Raw genomic sequence first — 26,807 nt, forward strand, 5'->3', positions numbered from 1 at the left:
GAAGACCTTCAGGGGGGCTAGTAGTATGGGTTGCAACACACCTGGGGTGCTCAGTAAAGTTACTGGATCCTAAGTCCCCTGACATCCTATGCCTGCTACTCACTTTCCCTGCTAGCTACTCGCTAGTAGTAATAAATGTGTACTTGCGCCCCCAGCCGGTTCAGTTGGGTCTGTCGATCCTGGGAGCCCTGGAAGATGTTTTACATTCTCTTCCACCTGCGTCCCATAAACTAATTGGCGCAGATCTCAATTGCCACTTCGAACCCCTCCTTGGGATCCCCTCTCCCACCTGTGATGAGGATGAAACCGATCTAATCCCAGACCTTATCTCCTATCCGGCCAAACGCCTTTCCCCTCTAGCCCTTGAGATTAATAGGCTCACCATCGCACACTCCTTGCGGGCCTGCAATGGTAGACTCTGCCCGGACGTGCCGGGGTCTTTCACCTTTAACAGAGCTGGGAGCTGTTCGACCATCGACTATGTTTTGGTGAACGTGGAATTTTGGTGCCACTTGGCCGCCTTTTCTATTATTCCACGGGTCGATAGCGATCACAACCTACTGTCTCTGGAATTGATTAACAAGTTAGGTGGTAGTGAATTTTCTAGGCCCCAATCTCCATTACATAGCGAGAATCTGGTTCTAGTGGCAGGTGGCAGAAGGATCAGGTGGGAAAGGGTAGCGTCTGATGACCTAAAGCTTGCTGAGATATATAGCACTGTGTTCCGCTCCTTGGAAGCAGTCTCCCACCTCCTGAGTCCTGCCGGGGACATCCCGCAGTCCCGCCTTTTCGATCTCCAGACCATCCACAAGGATCTCCTTGGCAGTTTGGCTAGCTTCTTCTACAACCCTACTGTCTCAAAGCCAAGGCCTTCTAGGCCCGAGCACTGGTTCAATGGTACCTGTAGGCAGGCTAAGTCTGCCCTGTTAAAAGAAGTAAAGGAGGGTACCCCATATAGTATCCGGGCGGCTAGGGCCACCTATAAAAACCTGATCAAGGAAGCAAAAGCCGAGTGGGAGGATCTAAGGTGGCAAAATTTACTCCAAGCTTTAGTAGACCGTGACTCGAGGGCGTTTTGGAACATTGTCCGAACGGGCACGGTTGCCAGTCCCCCAGCAATTATTCCCAATCTCAGCGAGGAGGTCTGGCTCGCCCATTTCCAACCCCTCTTCTCGGTCACTAACCCCCCGGGTGGCACCGATGCAGGCTTGTCACGGACTGATATTGCTACGGACCTGTTGTGTCAGGAAGAAATTGAGACTAGTCTCTTTTCTATCCCAGAAATAGAATTGGCCCTCAATTCCCTATCAGTAGGGAAAGCTCCGGGGCTTGACAAGATCCCCGGTGATCTCTACAGAAGTGATGTAAAAATCTGGGCCCCTTATATATGTGTATATTTTAATGCTATTTTGCAGGGCCTTAGAATCCCGGACACCTGGCTGGGTGCAGAAATTATACCCATCCACAAAAAATCTTCCCCACTGGATCCAGCCAACTACCGCCCCATAAGCCTGATTGATGTTTTACAGAAGCTGTTCGCCCGAGTCCTCTTATCCAGACTGCAGTTCTGGATGGAGGATCAACAAATTTTAACCTCCCTCCAGGCGGGGTTCCGAGCCAAGGTTTCTACTATTGATCAATTATTTAGATTACTCTTGATTTATTGGAAAACAGTCAGCATGGGTGCTGGTAATTTGTTTTTGATCTTTGTGGACCTCCGGTCCGCTTTTGATATGGTGCAAAGGGAAAAACTCTGGGCCCTCTTGCTAGAGATGGGTGCCCCCCCCTACCTTTGCCATTTATTCAAACGCCTTCACCTAGGCACCTACGCAAGGGTGAGATTTGGGAGATGCGGGGAAATCTCTGGGCCATTTCCGGTAGAGAAGGGTGTGAGGCAGGGCTGTGTCCTGGCCCCCACCCTTTTCTCCCTTTTCATCAATGGGCTGATCGAGTATCTACTGCGCTCCGCTAACCTGGACTCCCCTGTACTGGCGGGGCGTAAGGTCCCGGCCCTAATGTTCGCTGATGATACGCTCCTGTTATCCCAATCTTACATGGGCATCCAGCGTACATTAGAGGCCTTTTGCTCCTTTTGTAAAATCAGGGACCTGGAACTGAATCTTTCGAAGACCAAATTTATGGTCTTCGGTTCTAATTCATCTAATTGCCCCCATCCTAAACTGGGAGAGGTTGAGTTGGATAGGGTTGCCACGTTTGAGTATTTGGGGGTGACCCTTAATGATAAAATGAATTGGGGGTCCCATTTGGCGAAGGCAAATTTGAGATTAGCCCAATCAGTGGGGGGAATCCTGAAGGTGTTTAATAACTCCTCTTTTAAACCTTTGGGCCCCCCCATGGAAATCTATAAATCCCAAGCCAGAGGAGGAGCACTTTACGGTGCTGAATTATGGGGATATTCTCCCCCCGCTTCCCTCTCATCTATTGAGAATTCTTTTATCAGGAGATTGTTGAAACTACCTGTCAGCACCCCATTAATTCCTCTGAGATGGGATCTGGGTCTGGTTCCCATAGAGGAGATTGCCCGGAACCGTCCTCTTCAGTTCTGGAGGCGTCTTTGGTCAACGCCCGAGTTGGCAAGCTACAGGTACGATCTTGGTGACATTATGGCAAGGGGAAAATCGGATAAGATCCCTTGGCTTGCCTACATAAAGAACCTTTGTAACCTAATTGGGATGAGGAATTTATGGTCCGCCCCGGAAGCGACCTGCCGCTCACTCTCGAAGAATTCATTGCGGGAGGTTTTAAAATCTTATAGGAAGGGTATCCTACTCCAATCCTCCCTGGGTAGGCTTACTGACACCTTTCTGGATATTAAGTGTAGTCCCCAGTTTGAAGTTTTCCTGGACGCTATCCAACCACCTTTGGCAAAGAAACTTTACATCCAGTTCAGACACGGTTCGCTACCGTTGAGAGATCTCACTCACAGATGGTGCAATGTTGTAGATCCCGTTAGCTCGTGTCCCCTATGTTCTGCTATCTGTGAAACAGAGCTACATGTTGTTCTCTTTTGCCCCTTATATACTATTGCAAGGAAAAAGTGGATTATCCAGTTATGTAAGTCTAGGGGTCTCAGGAACTACAAGGAGGTGTTCAGAATTCTGAAATATGATACCACCCCTTTGATAGTGTTTGCAATGGCTAAATTCCTTCTCTCAATGTGGTTTGCAAGGTCCAAATTTTTGTCTTCTGTCGCTCATCTTTCTGATTCAGTATTATCTTTATCTTCATCATAGTACTTTGAGGTATAATGTGTATATCTTTGGCCCTGGATTAATTTTAACATTTTTCTCTTCATGGAAAAGTTCACGTTTTTATTGCGTATGTCCTATGGAAATTGTCTTAATGTCTCTTACACTCTACACAAATGTTATTTAATCATGTTTTAAATGTATATATGTATTTATGTCTTTTTATGGTATTTTACCGAAATAAAAGCTTTGACTGACTGACTGACATGTGTTGTAATGGGGTGGGATATAGGGTACCTATATCCCTGTAAGGGGTGCTAGCACCACCTTACCCAGACTACAGTAGTGGTCTGGTGGTGTCAGTTTGTATGGCTGTCCCAGGGTGGCACAATAAGTGCTGCAGCCCTGGTAGGCCTACTGAGGGACCCATGCCCTGGGTACCATCTACAAGGGACTGTCAGGGCACCCTCAGCATCCAATTGGTTTTGTACCTAGGATACTCACATCAGTTTTAAGGAGAAAGCAGATAGGCTGGGGTCCTGGATAGCAGGATCCCAGCCAGACTAGTCAAAAACCACTCAAATACCAGGCAAAATGTTGGGGGCAACCATTAGTCAGATTCCACCTTCCTACAGCTATGTTGGCTGCAGGAAAGGCAGAGCGGTGCACAAGCGCACCCTTTCCAGATGGATTATCTTGTGCATCAAGATATGTTACTCTTTGGCCGTTAAGGAACCTCCAGCGGGTATAAGGGCTCTTTCTACCAGGGCTAAGTCTTCTACATCTGCCTTGTCTAGAGGTTATGTTATGTTAAAGTAATTTTGTAGAGCGCACAGCTACCCTCCTAGGGTTTCCCAGCGCTAAAAACTGACAGGAACAGAACAATAAGAAAGCAAATTATTGATTAAACAGCCAGGTTTTTAAAAGAGGTGTTCCTGTGGAGGGCATTTGTAGGGCGGCAACTTGGGCCTCCCTCCACTCTTTCGCGAAGCATTACTGCTTGGATTCCGAGGTGAGGAGGGACGGACACTTTGCAGATGTATCCATCAGAAGAACAAGTTACTTACCTTCGGTAACGCTTTTTCTGTTGGATACAGTATCTGCCTGTGGATTCCTCACTGACCCACCCGCCTCCCCGTTGTCCACCCTTGTATACCTACAATTCTAATTATGGTGTTTTAAAATTTATTTGTTACTGTCAAAGGCAGTGTGTTATTTCTTTTGTCTTCCTATGTTATCGCCACACTGTGTGTGTTGCTTTGTATATTATGTACTGTGTATACTGTGTATATATTGCTGTCAGTCCGTCCGTGTGCCTCGAAGGCACGGAAAAAAGGGCGGAACTGACGTCATCACGCCAACGAGGTCTTCTTATGGATCCGGTGACTTCAGCGGAGTCGCGAGTGGAGCCGTGTCTCTGTGACGTCGTCTTCGACCTCATCGGCGTGGAGTGCTACAAAAGTTTCCGAATGTTGCTGGCGCAGGGGATATTCACAAGGTGAGGAATCCACAGGCAGATACTGTATCCACCAGAAAAAGCGTTACCGAAGGTAAGTAACTTGTTCTTCTCACTTACGTTTTCCAGACCTCGTCCTATTACTGGTTGTTATTCAGCGAAGCCCTGACTGACAATCTCGTAGGCACCTGGGCTAAAACTTAGTCCTGCCCACCTTTAACTAGATAGGTAGCACAACCCCACAGACCTGCCCTGGGTAACCCTGATTTTTTTGACGGAACACCCTACTCTGGAAAGCCTGGTGATTCTGTTTAGGAGGATGTATTCATACTCATTCCCTATCCCCCACCCTTTTTCTTTTTTCTGATGTAACACCCTACTCCACAAAGCGTGGCAGTTCAGGGTTCCACTAACTGGATTAATCCAAACTTGTTCCCTATGACCCCACCTCAGGCACCTACCACCTGCGAGAGAGAGAGTCAAAGGGAATTGAGGCATTAGGGAAACAAGTGTTCTCCTCAGCTAGCTGTGCCCTTCTGTCAGTCAACACAAGCTGCTTGCTAGGTAGGTACTCCCATGCTTTACAAGACATAGTTGTAGAAATCTTGCCGGCAGTTCCAGCGGAATTCCACGCCAGCTTGGCACAAACCATTCAAGATGGCCAGGAGGCAGCATAATATGTCATATGGTTAGACCTGGATATGACTGAATGTTTAGGCAGACCAATCCGGTTTGATGTGGTGTTTTGGATTCCATGCACTTCTTGGATGACATCCAGGTGTCACTCATGGATATGTCTTTTTATGGGTTTAGCTTGTTTGGTGAGAAGGCCAGTTCCACCCTAGATCGCTTAAAAGGAAGCAGAACCACAGTGCACTCCCTCAGCCTCTCAACACCCACAAGGCAGTATTCTCAACAGTTCCTCGCCTTCGAGGCATTGCCAGGGGCTGTTCATATAGGCAACATTATGGCCCATGATGCCATTAGCAGGTACCTCAGTCCTTTCAAAGTTAGGGTACAGGATTCATAGACATCGTCCGGGCCTACAAGGACAGTGAGCCTCAGTTCCCTACCTCTCTGGCAACAGTTGCCGAGCTGATTTAGTTTGTCCATAAGGGCACACAACCACCCTGTGGGAGGCAGAACTTGACATTTTCTCAATGGGTTACAGGCCATAGCATCCAACAACTGGGCCTGCATATCATTTCAACAAGATTACGTCCCGTATCTTCCGCCTACATTAGACCAGTTTTTAGAGGAGGGCTTGCCCATTTAGCTCCAGGAAGTTCAAGCTTTTTTTGGACCCTAGAGAGTCCCAGTGTTGGAAAATGTTACTATTTTAGATCTGATATCTCAGTTTCTTGCTGTAGAGACACGTTAATAATGCTCACCTTGGGTCAGTTTCTGTCTACCCTGGATCCAGGAGACTGTTTGGTAGTGTTGGACCTCCAGGACGCCTAATTCTATGTTTCTGTCCTGCAGGTCCACAGATGTGCTACATGCGGTTCAAGGTGAGCTACAAGCATTTTCACTTTCCAATGCTCTCTTTCAGCATCTCCAGTGCCCCATCCGGTGTTCACGGAGGTGATTGTGATTGTTGCAGCATACCTTAAGAGGTCTGGTGTGCCTGTCTTTGCTTACACAAAAGGTGGGTTTGCCACAGTCAGTTGTGGATTAACTCCAGAGGACTGTGAACCTCCTCACATTGTTTGGGTTCACTATCGATGTGCCGAAGTGTCACCTGACTCCTTTACAGAGGCTCCCTTTAATCTAAGTCATCCTCGATATGATCTGCTACCAGGACTTCCCTCTGGACCTGAGCGTCCAGGGCATTCAGCCATTGATCCTGACATTTCAGCCTCGGTCCTGGGTCTCAGTGAAGATTCTTTTGAGGTTTATTGGACTATTGGCCTCTTGCATCCTGCTTGTCCACCATACCATATGTTTTATGGGGGTCTCCAGTGGGATCAAAGGTCTCATTGGGCCCAGCACTAAGGGAACCTATTAGATCCCATACAGGTTTCAACGGAAACTGCAGAAAATCTGCAGTGGTGGCTGCTCGGTCGCAGTTGGGCCAGCAGCAGGCCCCTTTCACTACCTCACCCAGAGCTGATGGTAGTGACAGATCCATTTCTGCTAGGTTGAGGCGGTCATCTGGGAAAGGTGGAGATCAGATGACTCTGGTCTCCTGCGGAGACCCTTCTCCACATCAACCTGTTCGAGTTACAGGCAATCTGCTTGGTTTTGAAGGACTTCCTGCCATCCATAAAGGGAAAGCTGGTGCAGTTTCTCATGGAAAACACCACTGCCATGTGGTATTACAACACACAGGACAAAGTGGATCCTGGGCCCTGTGCCAGAAGGCCTTGCACCTCTGGAACTGGCTGAATTATCAGGACATTTCCTTGATCACACACCACCTAGTGGTAATTTTAAACACCAGGATTGATGAACACAGCTGGTGCTGCCTATCAGATCACTAGTGGCAGGTGCACCCAAAGGTGGCGATACCAAAGAGGATGATGGACGGAGCGTTTGAGCAAATCAAACACTCACCCCCAGTCAATTGATCTTGGTTTAATCCATCATCATTCTTTAGCTCACTCCACCACCCCAGTTCAGACATGGCCATATGCAAATCAGTCTGACCCTGTGCCTCATGGGAACAGTCCAGCCTGAACTGCCAAGCCATGTCTTCCCTGGACCGGAAACACGCATCCTGGGACCGGTTTCGGGTTCATACCCTCATCAGCCAGGCTATCTTGAATCCAGTATTAAAGTGAGCAAGGGACCCACGTCTGGGCATACCCTGCCAACTTAGGGCGAACAAAGCGATACCAAAGGGGATGATGTTGAGGTATGCTCAGACGTGAGTCCCGTGCTCTCCATGCCACTGGAATCAAGATAGCCTGGCTGAAGAGGGGTGAAATCCCGAAACCGGTCCTAGGATGCTTGTTTCCAGTCCAGGGAGGACCTGGCCTGGCAGTTCGGGCTGGACTGTTCCCATTGGGCAAAGCGTCAAGACTGATTTGCATATGGCTGGGTCCAAACTGGAATGGCATGGTGAGCAAAAAAACGATGGATTTAGGTCCAGATCTCTGTACTGGGGTGAATGTATGACATTGTTATGCATTCTGTCCATCAATAGTTCTTTTTGCATTTGGCACCCAAAGGTGGCACAGGACATCTAGCAATCTCGGAGAGCCCTGCCCAATCTCTTTGCCACTGCTGAGAATGTATGTTAACACTTTTGCAAGCCAGAGTTCCCACAAATGATCTCGTTAGGAGACTCATTCCCTCTAGAGAGGAGGATGGGACTCCTGCATGCCTTCCTGCTGCTAGTTCTGAAGAAGTTCAAGAACGACCGTGCCCAAGGCATTTTAGTGGCCCCGTATTGGGATAGGAAATAGTGGTACCCTGAACGTCTGGGCATGAACATTTGTCTCCCATCAGGCTGCAGCTTCAGGCAGATCTTCTGTCACAGCAGCAGAGTAGGGTGCACATTCTACACATGTGTGTCGAGATTCAGAGGTGGCAGTTGACTGCATTTGATTTTACTTGTATCGTTTTGGGTATTATCCTAAAAGCCAGGTGTCCTTGGACAAAGTTTGTTTATGCCCAACGCTGGGACAAGCTTGTGCCTTGGTGTGACTCCCGAAATAGGAACCTGTTGCAGGCCAAACTGTTGGATGTCTTGCCATCTGTTCTATCATAAGTGCAGTAAGGACTTGCAGTGGGCACCGGAATTCCCAGCCCCTTTGTGTATCTGCCCATTTTGCAATGCCAGGCTACTTGCCCGTGATAGACATGCTGAATGTCCCCTACCCTGGGCTATGGTCCTGGAAACGATCCTAGACACGTGCGGGTAAAATGATGAAGAATAATTTGTTCCAAACATGCACATACGCAGCAGTGGGTGAAACTGCATACGTTGGGCATTGTGTACATGCATGATCCTTCACTCCCGTTTGTACTTGCACCTGCGCAAAGTGGGACTGTGTCCCGACTCCCATAATAAAGTCCCAGCGATGCAAACACATTGTTCCAGCTTGTGCTCTCTACTTGACTACGCTGCTTTTCAAAGGCCGTGTTAAAGGTTATTTGCCTCATAATCTCTTGATCGCTCCTGAAAGGCCTCCACAGCGCACTCTCAGCGGATGATGTTCGACAGTTTCCCTGTGGTTCTGGTTTGATTTCTGGAAGCAGTGAGCGTTTTCGGAAATGTTTGAGTAAATGAATATTTATGTATCTTTCTTTCCTCATGCATGCAAAGATTATACCTGCTAAGTCAGTACTGCATGGAACTGTAATGTATATTACTGCCTGTCGCTGAAGTGATGATAGAACACCCGGGACAGAAACACTCGCAAGACTGTGCCCTTTACAGGTGAAATGAGGACTAGTTCCTTTGATCACTCCCAATCTTGAAAGACAATTAAGACTAGCATATATAGCCATTTCCTTTATAGAGATGTTCTAATGTAGGTTTTTGAATACATGGAAGTGGCGCTCTGGAATGTAGTAGTTCTTAAAGTGATGTGAGGTCCAAAGCCTGATGATTCGGGTTCTAAATGGTGATATAATCTACTGAAAATATGACCGGACAATTAGTGCCACAGGTATCCTGATCATCCTCTCCTCATGTTATATGTTAGGTTGGATATGTCTGTCTTGTGACATTTCTGCTATGTGTCAGTTTACTAAACTCCTCCCCACCCATCTGTGTATTTCCTACAGCATGACAGTGACATCTCAGCATACACCTATGAGCGCACTCTGATGATGGAGCAGAGGTCTCAGATGCTGAGACAGATGCGCCTGTCCAAGTCTGACCGGGAAAGAGAGGTAAGCATGTCCTTTCTTCATTTAATGTGCCTTATCTAGGGCTGAGTCAACAGCAGTTCTCATCAAATTATTCTTTCATCCAGGATTCAAAATTGTGATACCTATAAAGTGGGGATCCCTAGTAAAGTAAAAACATGCTCTGCAACCCCTGTCGTAGTTTTTCAAAAAGGTAAACAAAACATTCTTCATTTTACCAATTAATATATCCATAACAGTTATTATTATGGCCTTCATTAATTCGAAAAACTGAATAAACCCACTTTAGTATTTAAACACTTTTTTTCTTTCAAGGTAAATATTAAAATATTTTAAATATAGCATGTTTAAATATATGTTATTCTATTGTATTACATAATTCCTGAACAAGTGTATTGTAATTAGCTATTTTCTCCCATGTCATCTTTAAGACTGAATGACATTTTCGTGATGAATATGGGCCTATTTAAAAATGTTTTGCGGTGCTAAATAAAAAGGGATTCTACTTATGATGACTGGACAATAGATTTCCTCCTAGAACATTTTTTCGCAGAGACAAGGTTGACTTTTAACCCCAGCCAGTCCAGACTTTTCTTTGTTTTCTTTCCTAACATAGCCACTGTTATGGCTTAGAAGGGTGTTTTTCTGGATAAAAACTGTTTTTTGTAGTAATCAAAGCTGGGTTTCCCAGCCTATGAGGAGTTAGCTATCTACTGAACTAAAGGCATCTTTTTATAAATGGCAAATTATTCCCTTCTTTTAAGCAACATATAGTAGTGTGTGACTTGATGAGTTCCCCCATAGGTAACAGATCATTTGGATCTTATTTGTTTCTTTATGCTTGGAAAATGTCTTCAGAGGTCTCTGTGTAGACACAAAGGACAATGACATAAAATGTTATGTTAATGTGAATTATATACTTTTCTTCGTTTACACCCTTCCTTTTTTCCTCAACTTCATTTACTTTTTCATGTACACTACTTATACACGATCATATTTGATTTATCTTTTCTAGCATATGAACATCTTTATCATATGTAGATCAAATTAATGCTTCAATATTCCTCATTAGGACAGTAGACGGTGCACATTTCAAGAAATTGTATATATTCTCGATGGCGTTTGTGCAGGCATATCAACATTGAATTGATCGATATACACTTAGGTAGGTTTTGTTTTTTTATTTTAATTTTTGTTTTTTTTATAACCAACTTTATTGATTTGCCTACCACACAACCAAATAAGACAACTTCCCATCAAGCCTGCACAATATTATTCATAGCACTAGTGACAGTAATTTCTCTCATCCAGTCCGCGGTATGCCCACCCCCTGCTCCAGACCTTCTCATGCTTTTGGGGCATCCCCAGACTTTGTACATAGGATGTTACTGCTGAGCACACTAGTCAACCCTGCTCCACCACTGTGCCATCAAAGTTGAATGGAAGACCTATTTATGGATGATATCTCAATTGGCAACGAATGTTGCCACCCCACTAAAATTAGTTCCATCCTCTACCCACCCACGTCCTCCAGTAACCCTAACAAAGCAACCTTTGGTTAAGGACAAACTTGCGTTCCGAAACTGCAGAAAGCCCGTCTCTCACCCCGCGTGGGAATAGCCAATTCCCAGGAGGAGGGGCAATCTAGCCATGCGCCATTCCGCATCCTCAAGCTCCCCCACCCAGGCCTCCTACTTCCGTCGCAGCCTGGGAAAAGTGTTCTGGGACATTAATAACTAATGAGCAATACATCTGGGAGATGGCCCCCCGTTAAAGCTTTCCCATCAACAATTTAGCCTTGAAGGGAGTGAACGTGGGAGTGGGGTATTGGATAGATGAAGAAGTACAATGGACATCTTGATGAAGTAAGTGGGTTCCAAGGAGTTGGCTGTTGAGGCAACGACCTTCGGAAGTAGATGGTATCACCTGGCGGGGTGAGACCATACTCCCCTCATTAGATATGAAACCCTAATCATGAGAAGTCTCGTAAGGCTCCCACTACACCAATAATTATCTGCAGGGAGCAATGTCATTTGGGAGTAATTTAATAATATTTTTTTCAATAGCCTGCAGAAGTCTGATAATTATTTTTGGTTTCTCAGTATGTTGTATAGACACAACTTCCTATAGTATGTACCAGGGATATTGAGCATCAGGGTTTTTCAAGGCGCAGGGTAGATAAATGTCGACTAGGACACAAATTTATGCCCATTACCCAGCAGGTTTCATTTCAAGGAACGACCTGTACATCTGGCTCTTATAATTCGTAATAAAATAAGGCATGGGCCCCCGCTGCAGCTCTGAGCGGGTTGTTTTAATTAATAGTATATTCCACTTTATTAGTGTGTGACTACAGAGGACATAGTCTCCTCCCATGCATGAGTACGTCGCTAATGGATTAATGGTTTTTAGTATGATATTATTACTGTGAGTCGAGAGAAGTTGGCCTAACGGCTAGGATGGTCGGCCTCGAATCTGGGTAACTGGGTTCGAGTCTCAGCAATGACGCTGAACATCCTGTGATTCTGAGCAAATCACTTAATCTCCCCGTGCCTAACAAAAATGAATGTGTCCTCATGTAATGAAACTGGTGCTATGTTATATATACCTGATGGTCAAGTTTGCGTTATATAAAACTCCGTAAAATAAAAAAAATAAAAAATCTATATCAGTCTAGGCACAGTTTAGATACATGTTAGCATTCACCTTGATATTATTGCTCACTTGTATTGGTGATTAGGCCAGTCCAGAAGGGATCCTATGGCCTGATGTATACCCGCGACCTGATTGGCGATACGCATGGGCAAAAACATGTTGACATAATAGAGATGGTTTTAGTCATTTAGTTCAGATTTGCCAATTAGGGTGAGTTTTTAGATGTACCATGGGATCCCGAGGATAGAGGTGATAGCCTGGGCACACCTAGGTATTTTTTAGCTTTTTCGGGATCCCTTGTTGTCCATTAGCTCTTTTTCTAAGAACTCCCTTGTTCAGTATAGGTGGAGTACGCTCTGGCGGTATTGTCCTACCTGGGTGCGGAGAATTTGCCTGTGATGAAGCATGCCACAAAAACGTGGTATTTTTTTATGTAATTCTGGGACTCGCATGATAGTTCTCAGTGTTGGTATACTCTAATATTCATAAATGGTGGAATATCTATGTATGTGATATCAAATTTTAAAAGCATGCAAACAAGAAAATGGGGCCATGGTAGGCAATATTTCATCTATTTACTGTAGAACCTAATCCAGTTCGTTGAAAAGGTTAAGGTAAAGTACATTCAACCGAAAGTGTCACTCTGGCAAAGTATGTTAAAAAAAATATGGAATGGTGGTTATGTACACAAGAATACAAAACTGTCTGTGCCACTTTAAGAGCTGTGATAGTCACCCTAAATTACCCTGCAAGTAAGGTTAGTTTTGTTTTTCCATTCACTGAGCAAGGATTCCCCTCAGCTATTTTCTATCACGTGTTTTTTTAGGTCTCGCGACCGCAGGCGAGAGTCCTTTTGTCCGGGTTCAGAAATAGACCCTGGAATCGCACACGCTTGTGCGTGTTTTCTGTTTTGGGGTCTGTAATTGGGCTTTGAGTGCGTGTTTTGTTTCATCAGAGCACGCAATAGGCCAAAGGCGGGCGCATTGCTCCGCCCACGGCTTATTGGTGTCTGTTACGCGCACCAAAGCCCATTTGTTTTCAATTATCGTGCTCAGACACTGGCACGATAATTGAAAACATATGCCTCGCTGTTGTAGTGTCGCGGTCTAGCTGACCGGGCACTACGTCATCACGCGCATTAGCGTGGTGGCCATATTGGGCACGACTGCGCATGCGCGAGGGAGCACGAGACGCGCAAGAGACGAACGAAGCGTTCGGAGGCGACTGCCCGGCGCTCTTGGTGTAAGAAGTGTTAAATAAATAAATAAAGGTTAAATCTTGCACTGGCTGCTGTCCTTTACTGTGGGGGAAGGCAGAACATTACAGTGGCGACGAGGACGGGACGCAGAGGACCCTGAAGGACATCCAGGAGAGAGGAAGCCCCCCAACAGCAGGAGAACCGGAGGAGACGACGCCCTACAGGGGCAGGAACACCAGGCGGTCACAGGACAGACTCCAGGACACCGAGAGAGCGTGGCAGTGGCAGACGCGAGCCAGAGGGAGGCACGAGAATAAGCAGGAGTGCCAACCAAGTGCAAAGAAGCGCGGTAAGCGACCCAGGGGCGAGAGATAGAAGAGGCCCTGGCGGAAGCGGGGAGGGACGGCGCAGAAGGGACCGAAGAGGCCCAGACGACCCAAAGAAAGGGAAAAGGGACGGAAGCACCAGGTAGTCCCAGGAAACAGGCGGAAACCAAGATGTGTGCACAGGCATCAGCGCTAACGACGCCGGTCCCCTTCCTACCAAGACCAGGGGAGCCTCAAATGAAATGGGAGGACTGGAGAGAATATTTCAAAAATTACCTCGAAGCACTGGAAGACGAGAATGAAGAAGCGTTCTCCAGCAGCCGGAGGAAAAGGATACTCTTGCATAATCTGGGACCAGAAGGCATACGAGTATTCCAAAACTTAACATCGGTTACCCGTCCACCAGCGGACGATGATGTGTTCAAACACGCCATTGAGGACTTAGACAACCACTATCGCCCTGCAGTCTGCACATCTATCGACCGCTACAATTTCCAGCAGAGGAAGCAAGAAGCGGGAGAAACGATAGACGACTACGTGGCGGCATTAAGGAAGCTGGCGATAATGTGTAAGTTCGGAGCTCTACATGGCGACTTTATAAAGGACCAAATTGTCATGCACACAACAAGCAAAACGGTGCAGGATAAGCTGTGGGCAAGCGGGCACGCTACGTTAAAAGACGTGATAGCCATCGTGAAAAGAGCAGAACTGACCAAGCGCGGCGCATACGCAGCGAAGAGAGACCAGGTCCCGAGACCCACGATAAACAAGGTGGAAGACGCCGACCAATATGGTGGAGGAAAGCCGGCGCCAGGAGAAAATAAGGGAACGTACAAAGGGAAAGGAAAGCCGGGACAAATGTGGAAACAGGACAAAGAAGGAACATCGAAGTGCTACAGGTGCGGGAGCCCGAGCCATGCGGCGCACGACAAACGTTGTCTCGCCTTCAGAGCTAAGTGCGCGTTTGGCGGCCTGGTCGGCCACTACGAGAAGGTGTGTCGCAGGAAGTGGAAACAGCACGCGGTAAAATACGTGGCACAAGACCCAGGAGAGGAAGAAGAGGGCCAGGAAGAAGACGACGAAGTCCTGTGCGTGGAAGACCAAGTACTAGGCATCGACCGCAGAAGAGCTCGAAAACCCCAGTGCGACATCCACATCGGAGGAGTGGAAATCACCATAGTAGCGGATTCAGGGTCCCCCTACACGATCGTCCAAAGGTCGGTGTGGGAAGCGAAATTTGAACCGACAGTAGGCCCACATCTGGAACCACCCGACATACGGCCTGTCACCTACACGGGGGAACCTATCCCAATGGTGGGATTTAGAAGACTGCTCTTCCAGTTCAAAGAACGCAGCGCCCAGTGCAAATTGTACGTTGCAGAGAAGGGACCCTCGGTCCTGGGGTGGATGGACCAAGGGGAATTGGGCATACAACTGCATCCGGGAGGAGACACACAAGTGTTAGTAGCGTTGGAAGGAAAATGGTCAAAGGCAGCGGGACTGCGAAGCGCGCACCTGAAAATATTTGGGGACAAGGTAGGAAAATTGGAAAAGTTTACTCACAAAATCGTGCTTAAGGAGAACGTCCAACCGGTCACACACAAAGTGAGGAACATACCGATTGCTGTGAGAGAGGCAGTGCAACAGGAGCTACACCGACTGGAAAAAGAAGGGATCATTGAACCCATTGATAGTGCAGAATGGTTGGCACCGTTAGTGGTGGCCATGAAACCGTCAGGCAAGGTGCGCTTATGTGTGGACCTCAGAGAACTCAACAAGTGTATTGTGGTGGAGAGGTTCCCGCTACCGCGCATAGAGGAGATGCTGGCACGAACAAGAGGAGTGAAGTGGTTCTCCACCATCGATCTAAAGTCAGCGTACCATCAGGTAGTCCTACACCACACGAGTAAGAAACTGACGTCCTTCATAACTCCCTTCGGGTGTTATCAGTTCTGCCGCATGCCCTTTGGGTTGGCATCGGCAGTCTTCCAAAAGCTAATGGCCCGACTGTTCAAGGACATAGAGGGAGTACAATACTTCCAAGACGATATCCTAGTGATGGGGAAGGAACAAGAAGACCACGACGAGAAGCTGGAGATGGTGCTTAGGATCCTGGAGGATAACGGACTAACAGCAGAATGGGAGAAGTGCCATTTCGACATGTCGTCGGTCACCTACCTAGGGCACGAAATTGGAGAGAGTGGGATAACACCAAAGAAGGGGAACGTGACAGCCATATGCGATGCTCCTCCACCCACCACCAAGGAGGAAGTACGATCCTTCCTAGGGATGGCGGAATACTATAGTAAGTTCGTCCAACACTTTGCCACGAAAAGGCACCACATGAGGCAGCTCACGAGGGAGAAAACAGCGTTCGCATGGACGGAAGAAGCGCAAGAAGAGTTTGACACAGTCAAACGAGAAATAAGCCAGGCTATCCAGCTACAAGGGTACGATCCCCTAGGGAAATCGATACTGATGGCAGACGCCAGTGAAAAGGGGTTGGGAGCAGTGCTCATGCAAGAGAGACAAGATGGCAAGAAGGAGACGATCGGCTTTGCATCTAGATCACTGACGAATTTAGAACAAAAGTTCAGCGTGATTGAGAAAGAGATGCTGGCCGCAGTATGGGCCATGGGGAAGTATCGCCAGTTCTTGTGGGGCACGCGATTCCTGCTGAAGACAGACCACAAACCCCTGGTGAAGGTATTAACGTCCAGCGGCCATGCCGGCGCGACTCCCCGAATAGCGAAGATGACGCTGAAACTATGGGAATATCGCTATGATGTGGAATATATACCAGGATCAAGGAACAAGAAAGTGGATTATCTCAGCAGGGCGGCGGCAAAGGAGAGTGCCACCACGGGCACGGAAGAAGATGAGGAGATGGTAGCCGTGACGGAGGATCCGGAAAGGGCAATAAGCAGGAGAGAATGGAAGGAAGCCTACGGAGCAGATTGAGATCTGGAAGAAGTCAAGAAATGCATAGTGCGAGGGTGGCCCGAGAGGAGACACCAGAAGCCCCAAATTCCGGCAATTTTATGAAATCAGGGACGAGTTGTCGGTGGGAAATGATGGGGTGTTTGTATACCGAGGAAACCGAGTGGTACCACCAGCAGAGATAATACCACATCTTCTGAAGATAATACATGAGGGGCACCTGGGAATCGTGAAAACGAAAGCACTAACTAAACAGACATATTGGTGGCCAGGCATGGACCTACAGGTGGAGAGGCATGTCAGAGACTGTGTGCAGTGCCAAGGAGCTGACAAAATTCTGAAACCCATGAGACCAGCTCTAGGGAGGTTCACAAACCCATGTAATCCCTGGGAAGAAGTGGCGGTAGACATCTTGGGGCCGGTACTTGCCAACATAGGTATTCCGAAGTACATATGTGTGATAGTGGACAAATACTCAAAGTGGCCAGAGGTACACATTCAAGAAGAAATGGACACAGGGACAATCATTCGATTCCTAACCATGGTATTTCTCAGGGAAGGCATCCCCAGAGCCATTATAAGCGACAACGGACCCCAATTTACTTCGGACAAATGGAACCGATTCGCAGAAAGGAATGGCATACGACTTAAACACACGGCGGTATATCACCCTGCCAGCAACGGCCAAGTAGAAAGGTTCATTAGGGTGATAATGGGCTCTATACAGGCAGCCATCTCCGGGGGCAAGGACTGGGAAAAGGAGGTACTAAGCACACTATGGGCATACCGCATCACCCCCACTAGCACGGGGTACAGCCCGTTTCAAATTTTACGTGGAAGGCAACCCTTCACGAAAGACAATGTCGCGTGGCAGGAGAAGACAATCACAAGCAAGTGGTCACCTGCAGTGGTGCAACATAACCTGGAGAAAGCGCGGAAGATATATACTGACCTTACAACAACAGAAAGAATGTGAAAGAGACAGCTTTGGAAAAAGGGGAGTGGGTCAGAGTAAAGCTGGCAGTCCTCAAGAGGAAGGGAGATAGCAAATACTCCCCACCCCTGAGAGTGGAAGAGGTGTATGACAGAGCGGCACTACTCAGTGATGGGAATGTATGGTCCCAAGACCACATGGCCAAGTGCAACAAAATCCTACAGTGGCCCCGAGAGGACAATGAAGGAGTGACAGCCCCAGAGGACATGAGGGACGAAGAAGGAACACCGAACGGAGAAAAGGGAGAGAGTCTGCAGGAAGATCATATCAACGAAGAGGATGAACGAGAAGGACCACATAGGGAAGAAAGGACCCGGGAAGAGGGTGAGAAAGGAGGAAAAGAAGGGAAAGGTACCCTAGAAGGAAGAAGGGGAAGCCCTGTCGCAGCAGAGGGTCGAGAAGGACACGCTACCCCGGTAAGATACACCCGAGTTGGGAGAGCGGTGGTGAGACCAGCCAAGCTTAGGGACTATGAACTGGAGTAACAGACTATGAACGGTAACCCCTCTCAGTTATATATATAGTTTTGTGTGTGGTGTAAAAAGGGGAGATATGTAGTGTCGCGGTCTAGCTGACCGGGCACTACGTCATCACGCGCATTAGCGTGGCGGCCATATTGGGCACGTCTGCGCATGCGCGAGGGAGCGCGAGACGCGCGAGAGACGAACGAAGCGTTCGGAGGCGGCTGCCCGGCGCTCTTGGTGTAAGAAGAGTTAAATAAATAAATAAAGGTTAAATCTTGCACTGGCTGCTGTCCTTCACTGTGGGGGAAGGCAGAACATTACAGCTGTGGCGCGCGCGCACCGCTCGCGGGCTTCTTGGATCCATTTCACAGGGAAGTAACTAAATGAAAGGACCGCTGACGTCTTGCATGCTTCTTGTTATTATTTCATTCCTATCACCTTCCACTTCTAAAGGCGAGAAACAAAGAACAGCTCAAACACTGTCGGTGTGTGAAGGTGTAAAAATCGAGGTTTGAGTTTAAACATGCTTGATCAGGGCGTGTAGGAGCTGCGGGAGACTGGAAGCTCACACATGAGGACCCTCTCTGCTCTGGTAACATCACCCCGACGCAGTTTTGTGAACTTCCAAGAGCCTGTAAAGCAGTCATCCCCCCAAGAATGCCTACTGTTCCCATTAATGGCCCTAATAAGGATCCCATAAAAGCACCCAGCCAGATGGCAGTGATTAGGAGCGCAGAGCACAAGGGCCCGCGTTTCGCGCTTACGAAAGAGGGTGGAGGGGGGCAGGCATGGCGCTCTTGCGGTTGTGGGGTCTGACGGATGGCATCCAGGAGGAGGAATTTGGAGGGGAGGTGTGGGCGGGATGGGCCATGCCTGGGCTCCAATGGGTGTTACCTCGCATCTGGTGGGGTGGCAACGCCGGGCACCGCAGGGGGGCGTGGCGCCCAGAGTTAGTGGTTGGCGCCATTTATTTGTTAGCAGGAGTAATGGGAGGTTCGGAGCGGCCGACCTTGGAGCGGAAGGAGAGCACAAGTAGGCGCATCGAAGCCGGAGTTGGGCGGCAGGGTAGAGAGAGGCACGGGAGTTGTTTATGTATTGTGCAGCAGGGGGGAAGTTGGGAGGTTGTCATCAGTGGTCCACTGTAAAGGTGAGGATTACAGGAAACAAAAGCAACTTGCAAAGAAATCCAGAGATCGTTGTCTGTGTTGAAAGTTGATTTATTCTTCAGACTTGAAAGGAAGTCACTGGAGCACGTCTGTTGCGGTAGAAATCCAACTGCTGAACAAGATCTCCAGTTTGGAATCATCTACCGCAACAGAGGCACGACACGAGCGCTCCTTGAAAGTAAACATACTTTCAATAAGCGCACGCCACAGAACAAAGAATATACAGAAGAGAACTGACATCACAGAATACAGGTTACATTATCTACTTACGTACTCTACATCATCTCCCTTTTTTCAATAAAAGAAAACAAGCTGTCGAAATAGGAAAAAACTAAGACAAATAAAGATCCTTAAATTTTGCAGGGAATGAACAGTTCCTTGTCGGTCTGAATGATACAGATGTTGTGGGTGTGGGAAAATCATAATTGATCTGTGAATCCAATACTTGGGAAGTGGATCGAGTTGGGTTGCAAAGAGCAGTTTGAAAGGATCGCGTGTGAGAACTGTCAGAAGATAGGCCAATGGGGAAATTAGAACTTTGAAAGGATTGTGTGTGAGAATTGTCAGAAGGTGAGCCAATGGGGAAATGAGAATAGCCAGATGAATCAAAGGAGTGTTTAGTCATCCTAATTCTATTAGCTTGTTCAGGGGAAAGTTCAACTATAGCTCTTTTATTCCACCACCCCTTTTTATCCAAAAAAACTGACCCCTTTGCAACTTTTAGAATTTGTGTGGGCAAAGAAAATTTCGAAACACCTTTACTAACTCTACATGGATTTTTGATCATCACCCAATCACCAACTTTGAATGTATGTACAACATGTTTAACTACAGAATCAAAATTTCTTCTTTGTGCTTCCTGTTGCACCAAGACATTTCTTCTAAGAATATGCTTATCAGTACAAGCTAAACAATTTCTGTCTTTACTTGAAAGACCTTTTATCCAAGATGGGCAAATGTTCCCATTAGGATTCCTTCTTTTCAGTAATCTAAAGGGAGAAATGCCCGTAGTGGAATGAGGGGTAACAATGTATGACCAAATCTTTTTTCTTAGAAAGTCTTCCACATCAACATTGGTAGAAATAGCAGACTGAATACCCTCCTTAATCAATCTATTCATTCTCTCAATAAGACCGTTCGAGGAAGGAGAATACAATGCAACCCTTAGATGCTTAATGTCATGTGCTTTAAAATACTCTTGCATTAAAGAAGAACAGAAATGTGACCCATTATCCGTTACAACCTCTCTTGGTGAACGCTCAGCTTGAAAAACTCTATTCAGAAATTTAATGACAGGATGAGAATTTGGAGTTTCACAAAAATCAAAATCAACCCATTTCGAATGATAATCAATGAGAGAGATAATAAACTGTTTATGTTGAGGTAAAACAACAAAAGGACCCGCAAAATCAATTGCAAGTTTAGACCAAGGCTCCTCGGGTAAAGGAACACAGTGTAAAGGAAGCTGAGAAGTCTTCCAATGTTTATCTGAAACCAAACATGTATTACAACTGTTAATCCAATTTGTTATGTCTCCATCTAGACCTGGCCACCAAAAGTGTTCTTTAAGTTTTCTAGAAGTGGCACCTATCCCTAAATGTCCTTCATGTGCTGCATGAAAACGTTTGTTTCTAAAAATGGATGGAGGAACACACTGGTCTCCACGGAAAATCACATCATTAACAATAGATAAATCATTCGACACCTGTGCAAATGATTTTAAAGTACCAGGAAGGGAACGTTCTTTGGGCCATCCTGATATAATCATGTTCTTAACAGCAGAAAGTGTGACATCCTCACAATAAGCTTTTACCCAATCCGATTGTGATATACTGAAAGGAGACAGAACTAAATCCTCAATTGAAGCAACAACACATTCTACATCATCAAAACTTGAATCAGATGAATTTTCTTTTAAAGATAATCTGGAAAGGCAATCTGCTCTCAAATTATGTCCTCCCGAAATGTGTTGTATGGTAGAGTTGAATTCATGTAACCTAGACAAAATCCTGACTAACCTGGCTGATGCCTTACCAGTGCCATTACCACTGAGGAGGTGCAACAAAGGTTTGTGATCACTTAGAAGAATGAAGTGCGAACCCCAGATATACGTTTAAAATTTTTCTACTGCCCAAGAGCAGGCTAAAGCTTCTCTCTCAATAGTGCTATAATTTCTTTCAGCACTACTCAGAGATCTTGAGGCAAACCCAACAGTATGCTCTTTTGATCCTATCCATTGACAAAGTACTGTGCCCAATCCATGTTGACTTGCGTCAACAGAGATTGTGCATTTTGACCCTGGAGTAAAAGATGACAAAACAGGAGCCTCAATTATGACTTTCTTAACTAGATTGAATGCATATTCAACCTCACTTGACCAAATAAATTTCTCATTTTTCTTGAGAAGGGAACGCAAAGGCTGAACAATTTGGGGGTAACCCTGGATAAACCGAGAATAATACTCTGTCAATCCTAAAAAAGATTTCAGCGAATCTTTATCAGAGGGAATTGGCACATTTGATATCGCCTGAGTAAGTGATAATTTTGGTTTTATTCCGTTTTCTGAAAGTGAGTGTCCCAAATAATCTACTTCCTTTGCAAAAAATTTGCATTTATTTTTCCCTAAAGTCACGCCAACCTCCTTAAAGCGAGACAAGACTGCCCTCAAAGTGTGTATATGATCACACTTGTTTTTTGAAAAAATAAGGACATCATCCTGGTACGCTTGTACAGATGGTATATCTCTAAGAAGGTCATCCATAAACTTCTGGAAGACACTGGCTGCAGAAGCCAAGCCAAAAGGAAGTCTTAAATATTTATATGCTCCGAAAGGAGTGATAAATGTAGTAAGCTCAGATGACAATGGTGACAAAGGAATTTGATGATAAGCACTCCGTAAATCAAGCAAAGTAAAAAATGTTGATCCAGATATACCAGTGAGTAAATCTTGAATTTTAGGGAGAGGATGGCAGTCAATAATTATATTCTGATTCAATGAGCGAAGGTCAGCACACAAACGAATGCTAGAATCCTTCTTTTTAACAATAACTATGGGACTGACCCATTGTGAAGAGATGGTTGATTCAATAATGCCTTCAGAGACCATTTTGTCTAATAATTTTTTAAGATCATCTTTGACATTTAAGGGTATTGTCCTTAATTTGTGCATAACAGGGACTGCACCTGGTTTAAGTCTAATTAAGTGCTCATAGTTTTTAATTTTCCCAACAACTTCTTTGAAGACCTCTGGAAACTCTGAAATAATACTACCAGCTAGATCATTTAAATCTTCTGACACTAATGAAACTGAGACATCATTAACCTGTACTGGTGAATCTGAACCTGGAACTAGCTTTAGTCCCATTTTTGCAAGATCTTGCCAACCCACAATACATTTTCCCTCGATTGCAACATATATTTTCGTACAAGTGCACCTTCCCAAACATTTCACATCACCCATAAAATAACCCAACAGAGCGACCTCTGACCCTGTTTACCAGGCAGGTCGCTCCCCTCACCGCCACGCAGCCCCCTGTGTGACCACGGACCGCTGCTGCATTGTGTCTGCCTGCGTCAGAGTGACTGTGCCCTCCTTCTCTTCTGTACCCACGAGTGAGTGATTCTCCCCCACTGTACCTGTGTATTTTGCTGCCTTGATTGTTCCCCTCTCCTTTGGTGCCCAGATTGTGTCCCTTTTTTCTTCTGTCATTCCCCGCGTCTCCCCCTTGCCGCCCGTTTCCCGCCGCCGCGTCCCATAGCTCTGCCCCCCTCGCACCCTATTGGCCGCCGCGTCCCGTAGCTCCGCCCCCTCGCACCCTATTGGCCGCCCCGCTCCCACCTCCCAGCTGCTCCTCCCTCCCTCTCCCACTCATATGGAGGCCGCGCAGCGGTAGAGAGAGCGACCTCTGACCCTGTTTACCAGGCAGGTCGCTCCCCTCACCGCCACGCAGCCCCCTGTGTGACCACTGACCGCTGCTTCATTGTGTCTGCCTGCGTCAGAGTGACTGAGCCCTCCTTCTCTTCTGTACCCACGAGTGAGTGATTCTCCCCCACTGTACCTGTGTATTTTGCTGCCTTGATTGTTCCCCTCTCCTTTGGTGCCCTGATTGTGTCCCTTTTTTCTTCTGTCATTCCCCGCGTCTCCCCCTCGCCGCCCGTTTCCCGCCGCCGCGTCCCGTAGCTCCGCCCCCCTCGCACCCTATTGGCTGCCGCGTCCCGTAGCTCTGCCCCCCTTGCACCCTATTGGCTGCCCCGCTCCCACCTCCCAGCTGCTCCTCCCTCCCTCTCCCAATCATATGGAGGCCGCGCAGCGGTAGAGAGAGCGACCTCTGACCCTGTTTACCAGGCAGGTCGCTCCCCTCACCGCCACGCAGCCCCCCCTGTGTGACCACTGACCGCTGCTGCATTGTGTCTGCCTGCGTCAGAGTGACTGTGCCCTCCTTCTCTTCTGTACCTACGAGTGAGTGATTCTCCCCCACTGTACCTGTGTATTTTGCCGCCTTGATTGTTCCCCTCTCCTTTGGTGCCCAGATTGTGTCCCTTTTTTCTTCTGTCATTCATCGCGTCTCCCCCTCGCCGCCCGTTTCCCGCCGCCGCGTCCCGTAGCTCCGCCCCCCTCGCACCCTATTGGCCGCCGCGTCCCGTAGCTCCGCCCCCCTCGCACCCTATTGGCTGCCCCGCTCCCACCTCCCAGCTGCTCCTCCCTCCTTCTCCCACTCATATGGAGGCCGCGCAGCGGCCGCGCATCTGGCGCGCCTAAGGCAAGCCCGTCTGTGCCCATCTGCGCCTGGCCCGCGCCCAGCGCCAGACCCCCTGGCCCCCGCAGATGCCAGCCTGCCCGCAAGTCCTACAACGCCGCCACTCTCATCGCACTCAACACCGGCCGGAGCCCTGGCTGCTGCAGAGCCACCCCAAGACGCACCCACGGACCCTTCACCTGCCAGTCCTGCAAATTCTCCTGCATCCGGACCCATACCGCACCCGCAAAGCCAAGCACCAACAGCAACCACCTGAAGCACCTGAAGTGCATCCTGCTCAACACCCGCTCCGTCCACAGGCACGCAGTGGAACTCTGGAACCTGCTCGACGCCACATGCCCAGACGTCGCCTTCCTCACGGAAACCTGGATGAACGCCTCCTCAGCACCCGACATCGCCATCGCCATCCCGGACGGATACAAGATTACCCGGAGGGACCGCACCAACCAGAATGGAGGAGGCATCGCCATCGTCCACAAGAACACCATCCGCATCACGACCAACTCCGAAGACACCCTCACAGCTGCCGAACACCTGCACTTCCAGATCCACACCGACCCCAAGACCACCCTCAGAGGCACCCTCATCTACAGACCCCCGGGACCTTGCACACAATTCAGCGAAGACATCGCCGACTTCATCAGCCCGCACGCCCTCCCCTCCGCTGACTACATCCTCCTCGGGGACCTCAACTTCCACCTGGAGAACAACAACGACCGCAACACCACCACCCTGCTGGACAACCTCGCCAACCTCGGACTCAAGCAACTGGTGACCACCCCCACCCACTACGCCGGCCACATGCTCGACCCCGTCTTCTCCTCCAGCAAGGACATCACCTTCAGCCACGCCACCGGACTCCACTGGACAGACCACAGCTGCGTCCACTTCAGCTTCAGAAGGACCACGACTCACCACCACCCGCAACTGGTCCCCCGCAGAAGCTGGAACAGGATCACTGCCGACCAGCTCACCACATCCCTGAGCCAGAACCCCCCCACCAGATCAGCAAACCCCAACCAAGCCGCCAACAACCTCACGAAATGGATCAGTAACTGCGCAGACGACCTCGCTCCACTGAAGACCCCCCCCCCGCCAGACCCAGCACCAAGAAAGCATCTTGGTTTACCGACGAACTGAAGAGCTCCAAGAAGAACTGCCGGGCCCTCGAGAAAGCCTGGCGCAGAGACCCAACTACAGACAACATGGCCACCCTCAAGCTCGCCACTCGAAGACATCACCAGCTGATCCACGCCACCAAGAAATCCGCATTCAAGGAACAACTGGACAACAACACCCGCAACAGCAAGGAACTCTTCAACATTGTTAAAGAGCTCTCGAACCCCAGCGCCGGAAACAACGACATCACGCCCTCGCAAGACCTCTGCAACTCGCTCGCCTCGTTCTTCCACAGCAAGATCGCAGACATACACAACAGTTTCAGCACACAGCCAACGCACCCTACGACCGGAACAACGCCCCCCACAACCACCCTCCGCGCCTGGACCCCGGACAACACCGAAGACACCATCCGCACGATGAACTCCATCCACTCAGGATCTCCAACCGACCCCTGCCCTCACCACATCTTCAACAAGGCCGACTCTGTCATCGTACCCCACCTGCGGGACATCATCAACGCCTCCTTCGACACCGCCACCTTCCCAGAGAGCTGGAAGCACGCCAAACTCAGCGCCCTACTGAAGAAACCATCAGCGGACCCCACCGACCTCAAAAACTACCGCCCCATCTCGCTCCTTCCTTTTCCGGCCAAAGTCATCGAGAAAACCGTCAACAGACAACTGCCCGCCTTCCTCGAGACGAACGGATCCCTCGACCACTCGCAGTACGGCTTCCGGGCCAACCACAGCACCGAGACCGCCCTTATCGCAGCCACCGACGACATGCAAGCTTTGCTCGACAACGGGGAAACAACGGCCCTCATCCTCCTGGACCTCTCCGCGGCGTTCGACACGGTCTGCCACCGCACCCTAGTGCAGCGCCTCAACAACATCGGTATCCAGGAGAAGGCACTGGAATGGATCATCTCCTTCCTCGCCGGAAGAACACAGAGAGTCCGCCTACCCCCGTTCAGATCCGAGGCCACCGAAGTCATCTGCGGCGTACCACAAGGATCATCACTCAGCCCCACCCTCTTCAACGTCTACATGAGCCCCCTCGCAGCCATCGCACGCCAACACAACCTCAACATCATCTCCTACGCCGACGACACCCAACTGATCCTCTCCCTCACCAACGACCCCGCCACCGCCAGAACCAACCTACACGAAGGGATGAAAGACGTAGCCGAGTGGATGACGAACAGCCGCCTGAAACTGAACTCAGATAAGACGGAAGTCCTCATCCTGGGATCATCACCCTCCGCCTGGGACGACTCCTGGTGGCCCCCTGCCCTTGGCAGCGCACCCAAACCAACAGACCACGCACGCAACCTGGGCTTCGTCCTGGACTCCTCCCTCTCCATGACCAGACAAGTCAACTCCGTCTCCGCATCATGCTTCAACATCCTACGCATGCTACGTAAGATCTTCCGGTGGATCTCCACCGAAACCAGGAAGACGGTCACCCAGGCCCTCGTCACCAGCCGACTGGACTACGGCAACTCCCTCTACGCCGGAACCACAGCCAAACTCCAGAAACGACTCCAGCGCATCCAGAACGCCTCAGCACGCCTCATCCTGGACATTCCCCGACACAGCCACATCTCCGTACACCTGAGAAACCTGCACTGGCTCCCCGTCAGCAAGAGAATCACGATCCGACTCCTCACCCACGCACACAAAGCTCTCCACAACCAAGG

At 48.5% G+C, this 26,807-nt stretch overlaps 1 protein-coding gene across 2 annotated transcripts in view; it reads left to right on the top strand.

Annotated features, from left to right (window-relative positions):
- The window catches only part of LOC146869412 (solute carrier family 12 member 6-like), an 815,412-nt gene that overhangs the window by 624,719 nt on the left and 163,886 nt on the right, over nt 1-26,807 (top strand). For both annotated transcript variants that reach the window (XM_085599784.1, XM_085599788.1), the window contains exon 21: nt 9,403-9,510. In XM_085599784.1, coding sequence (XP_085455910.1) covers nt 9,403-9,510 — 108 coding nt within the window. The remainder of the gene's footprint in view (nt 1-9,402; nt 9,511-26,807) is intronic.

This window comes from Triturus cristatus, chromosome 1_1 (assembly GCF_964204655.1).
Source record: "Triturus cristatus chromosome 1_1, aTriCri1.1, whole genome shotgun sequence".
In the NCBI taxonomy this organism is placed as follows: Eukaryota; Metazoa; Chordata; class Amphibia; order Caudata; family Salamandridae; genus Triturus; species Triturus cristatus.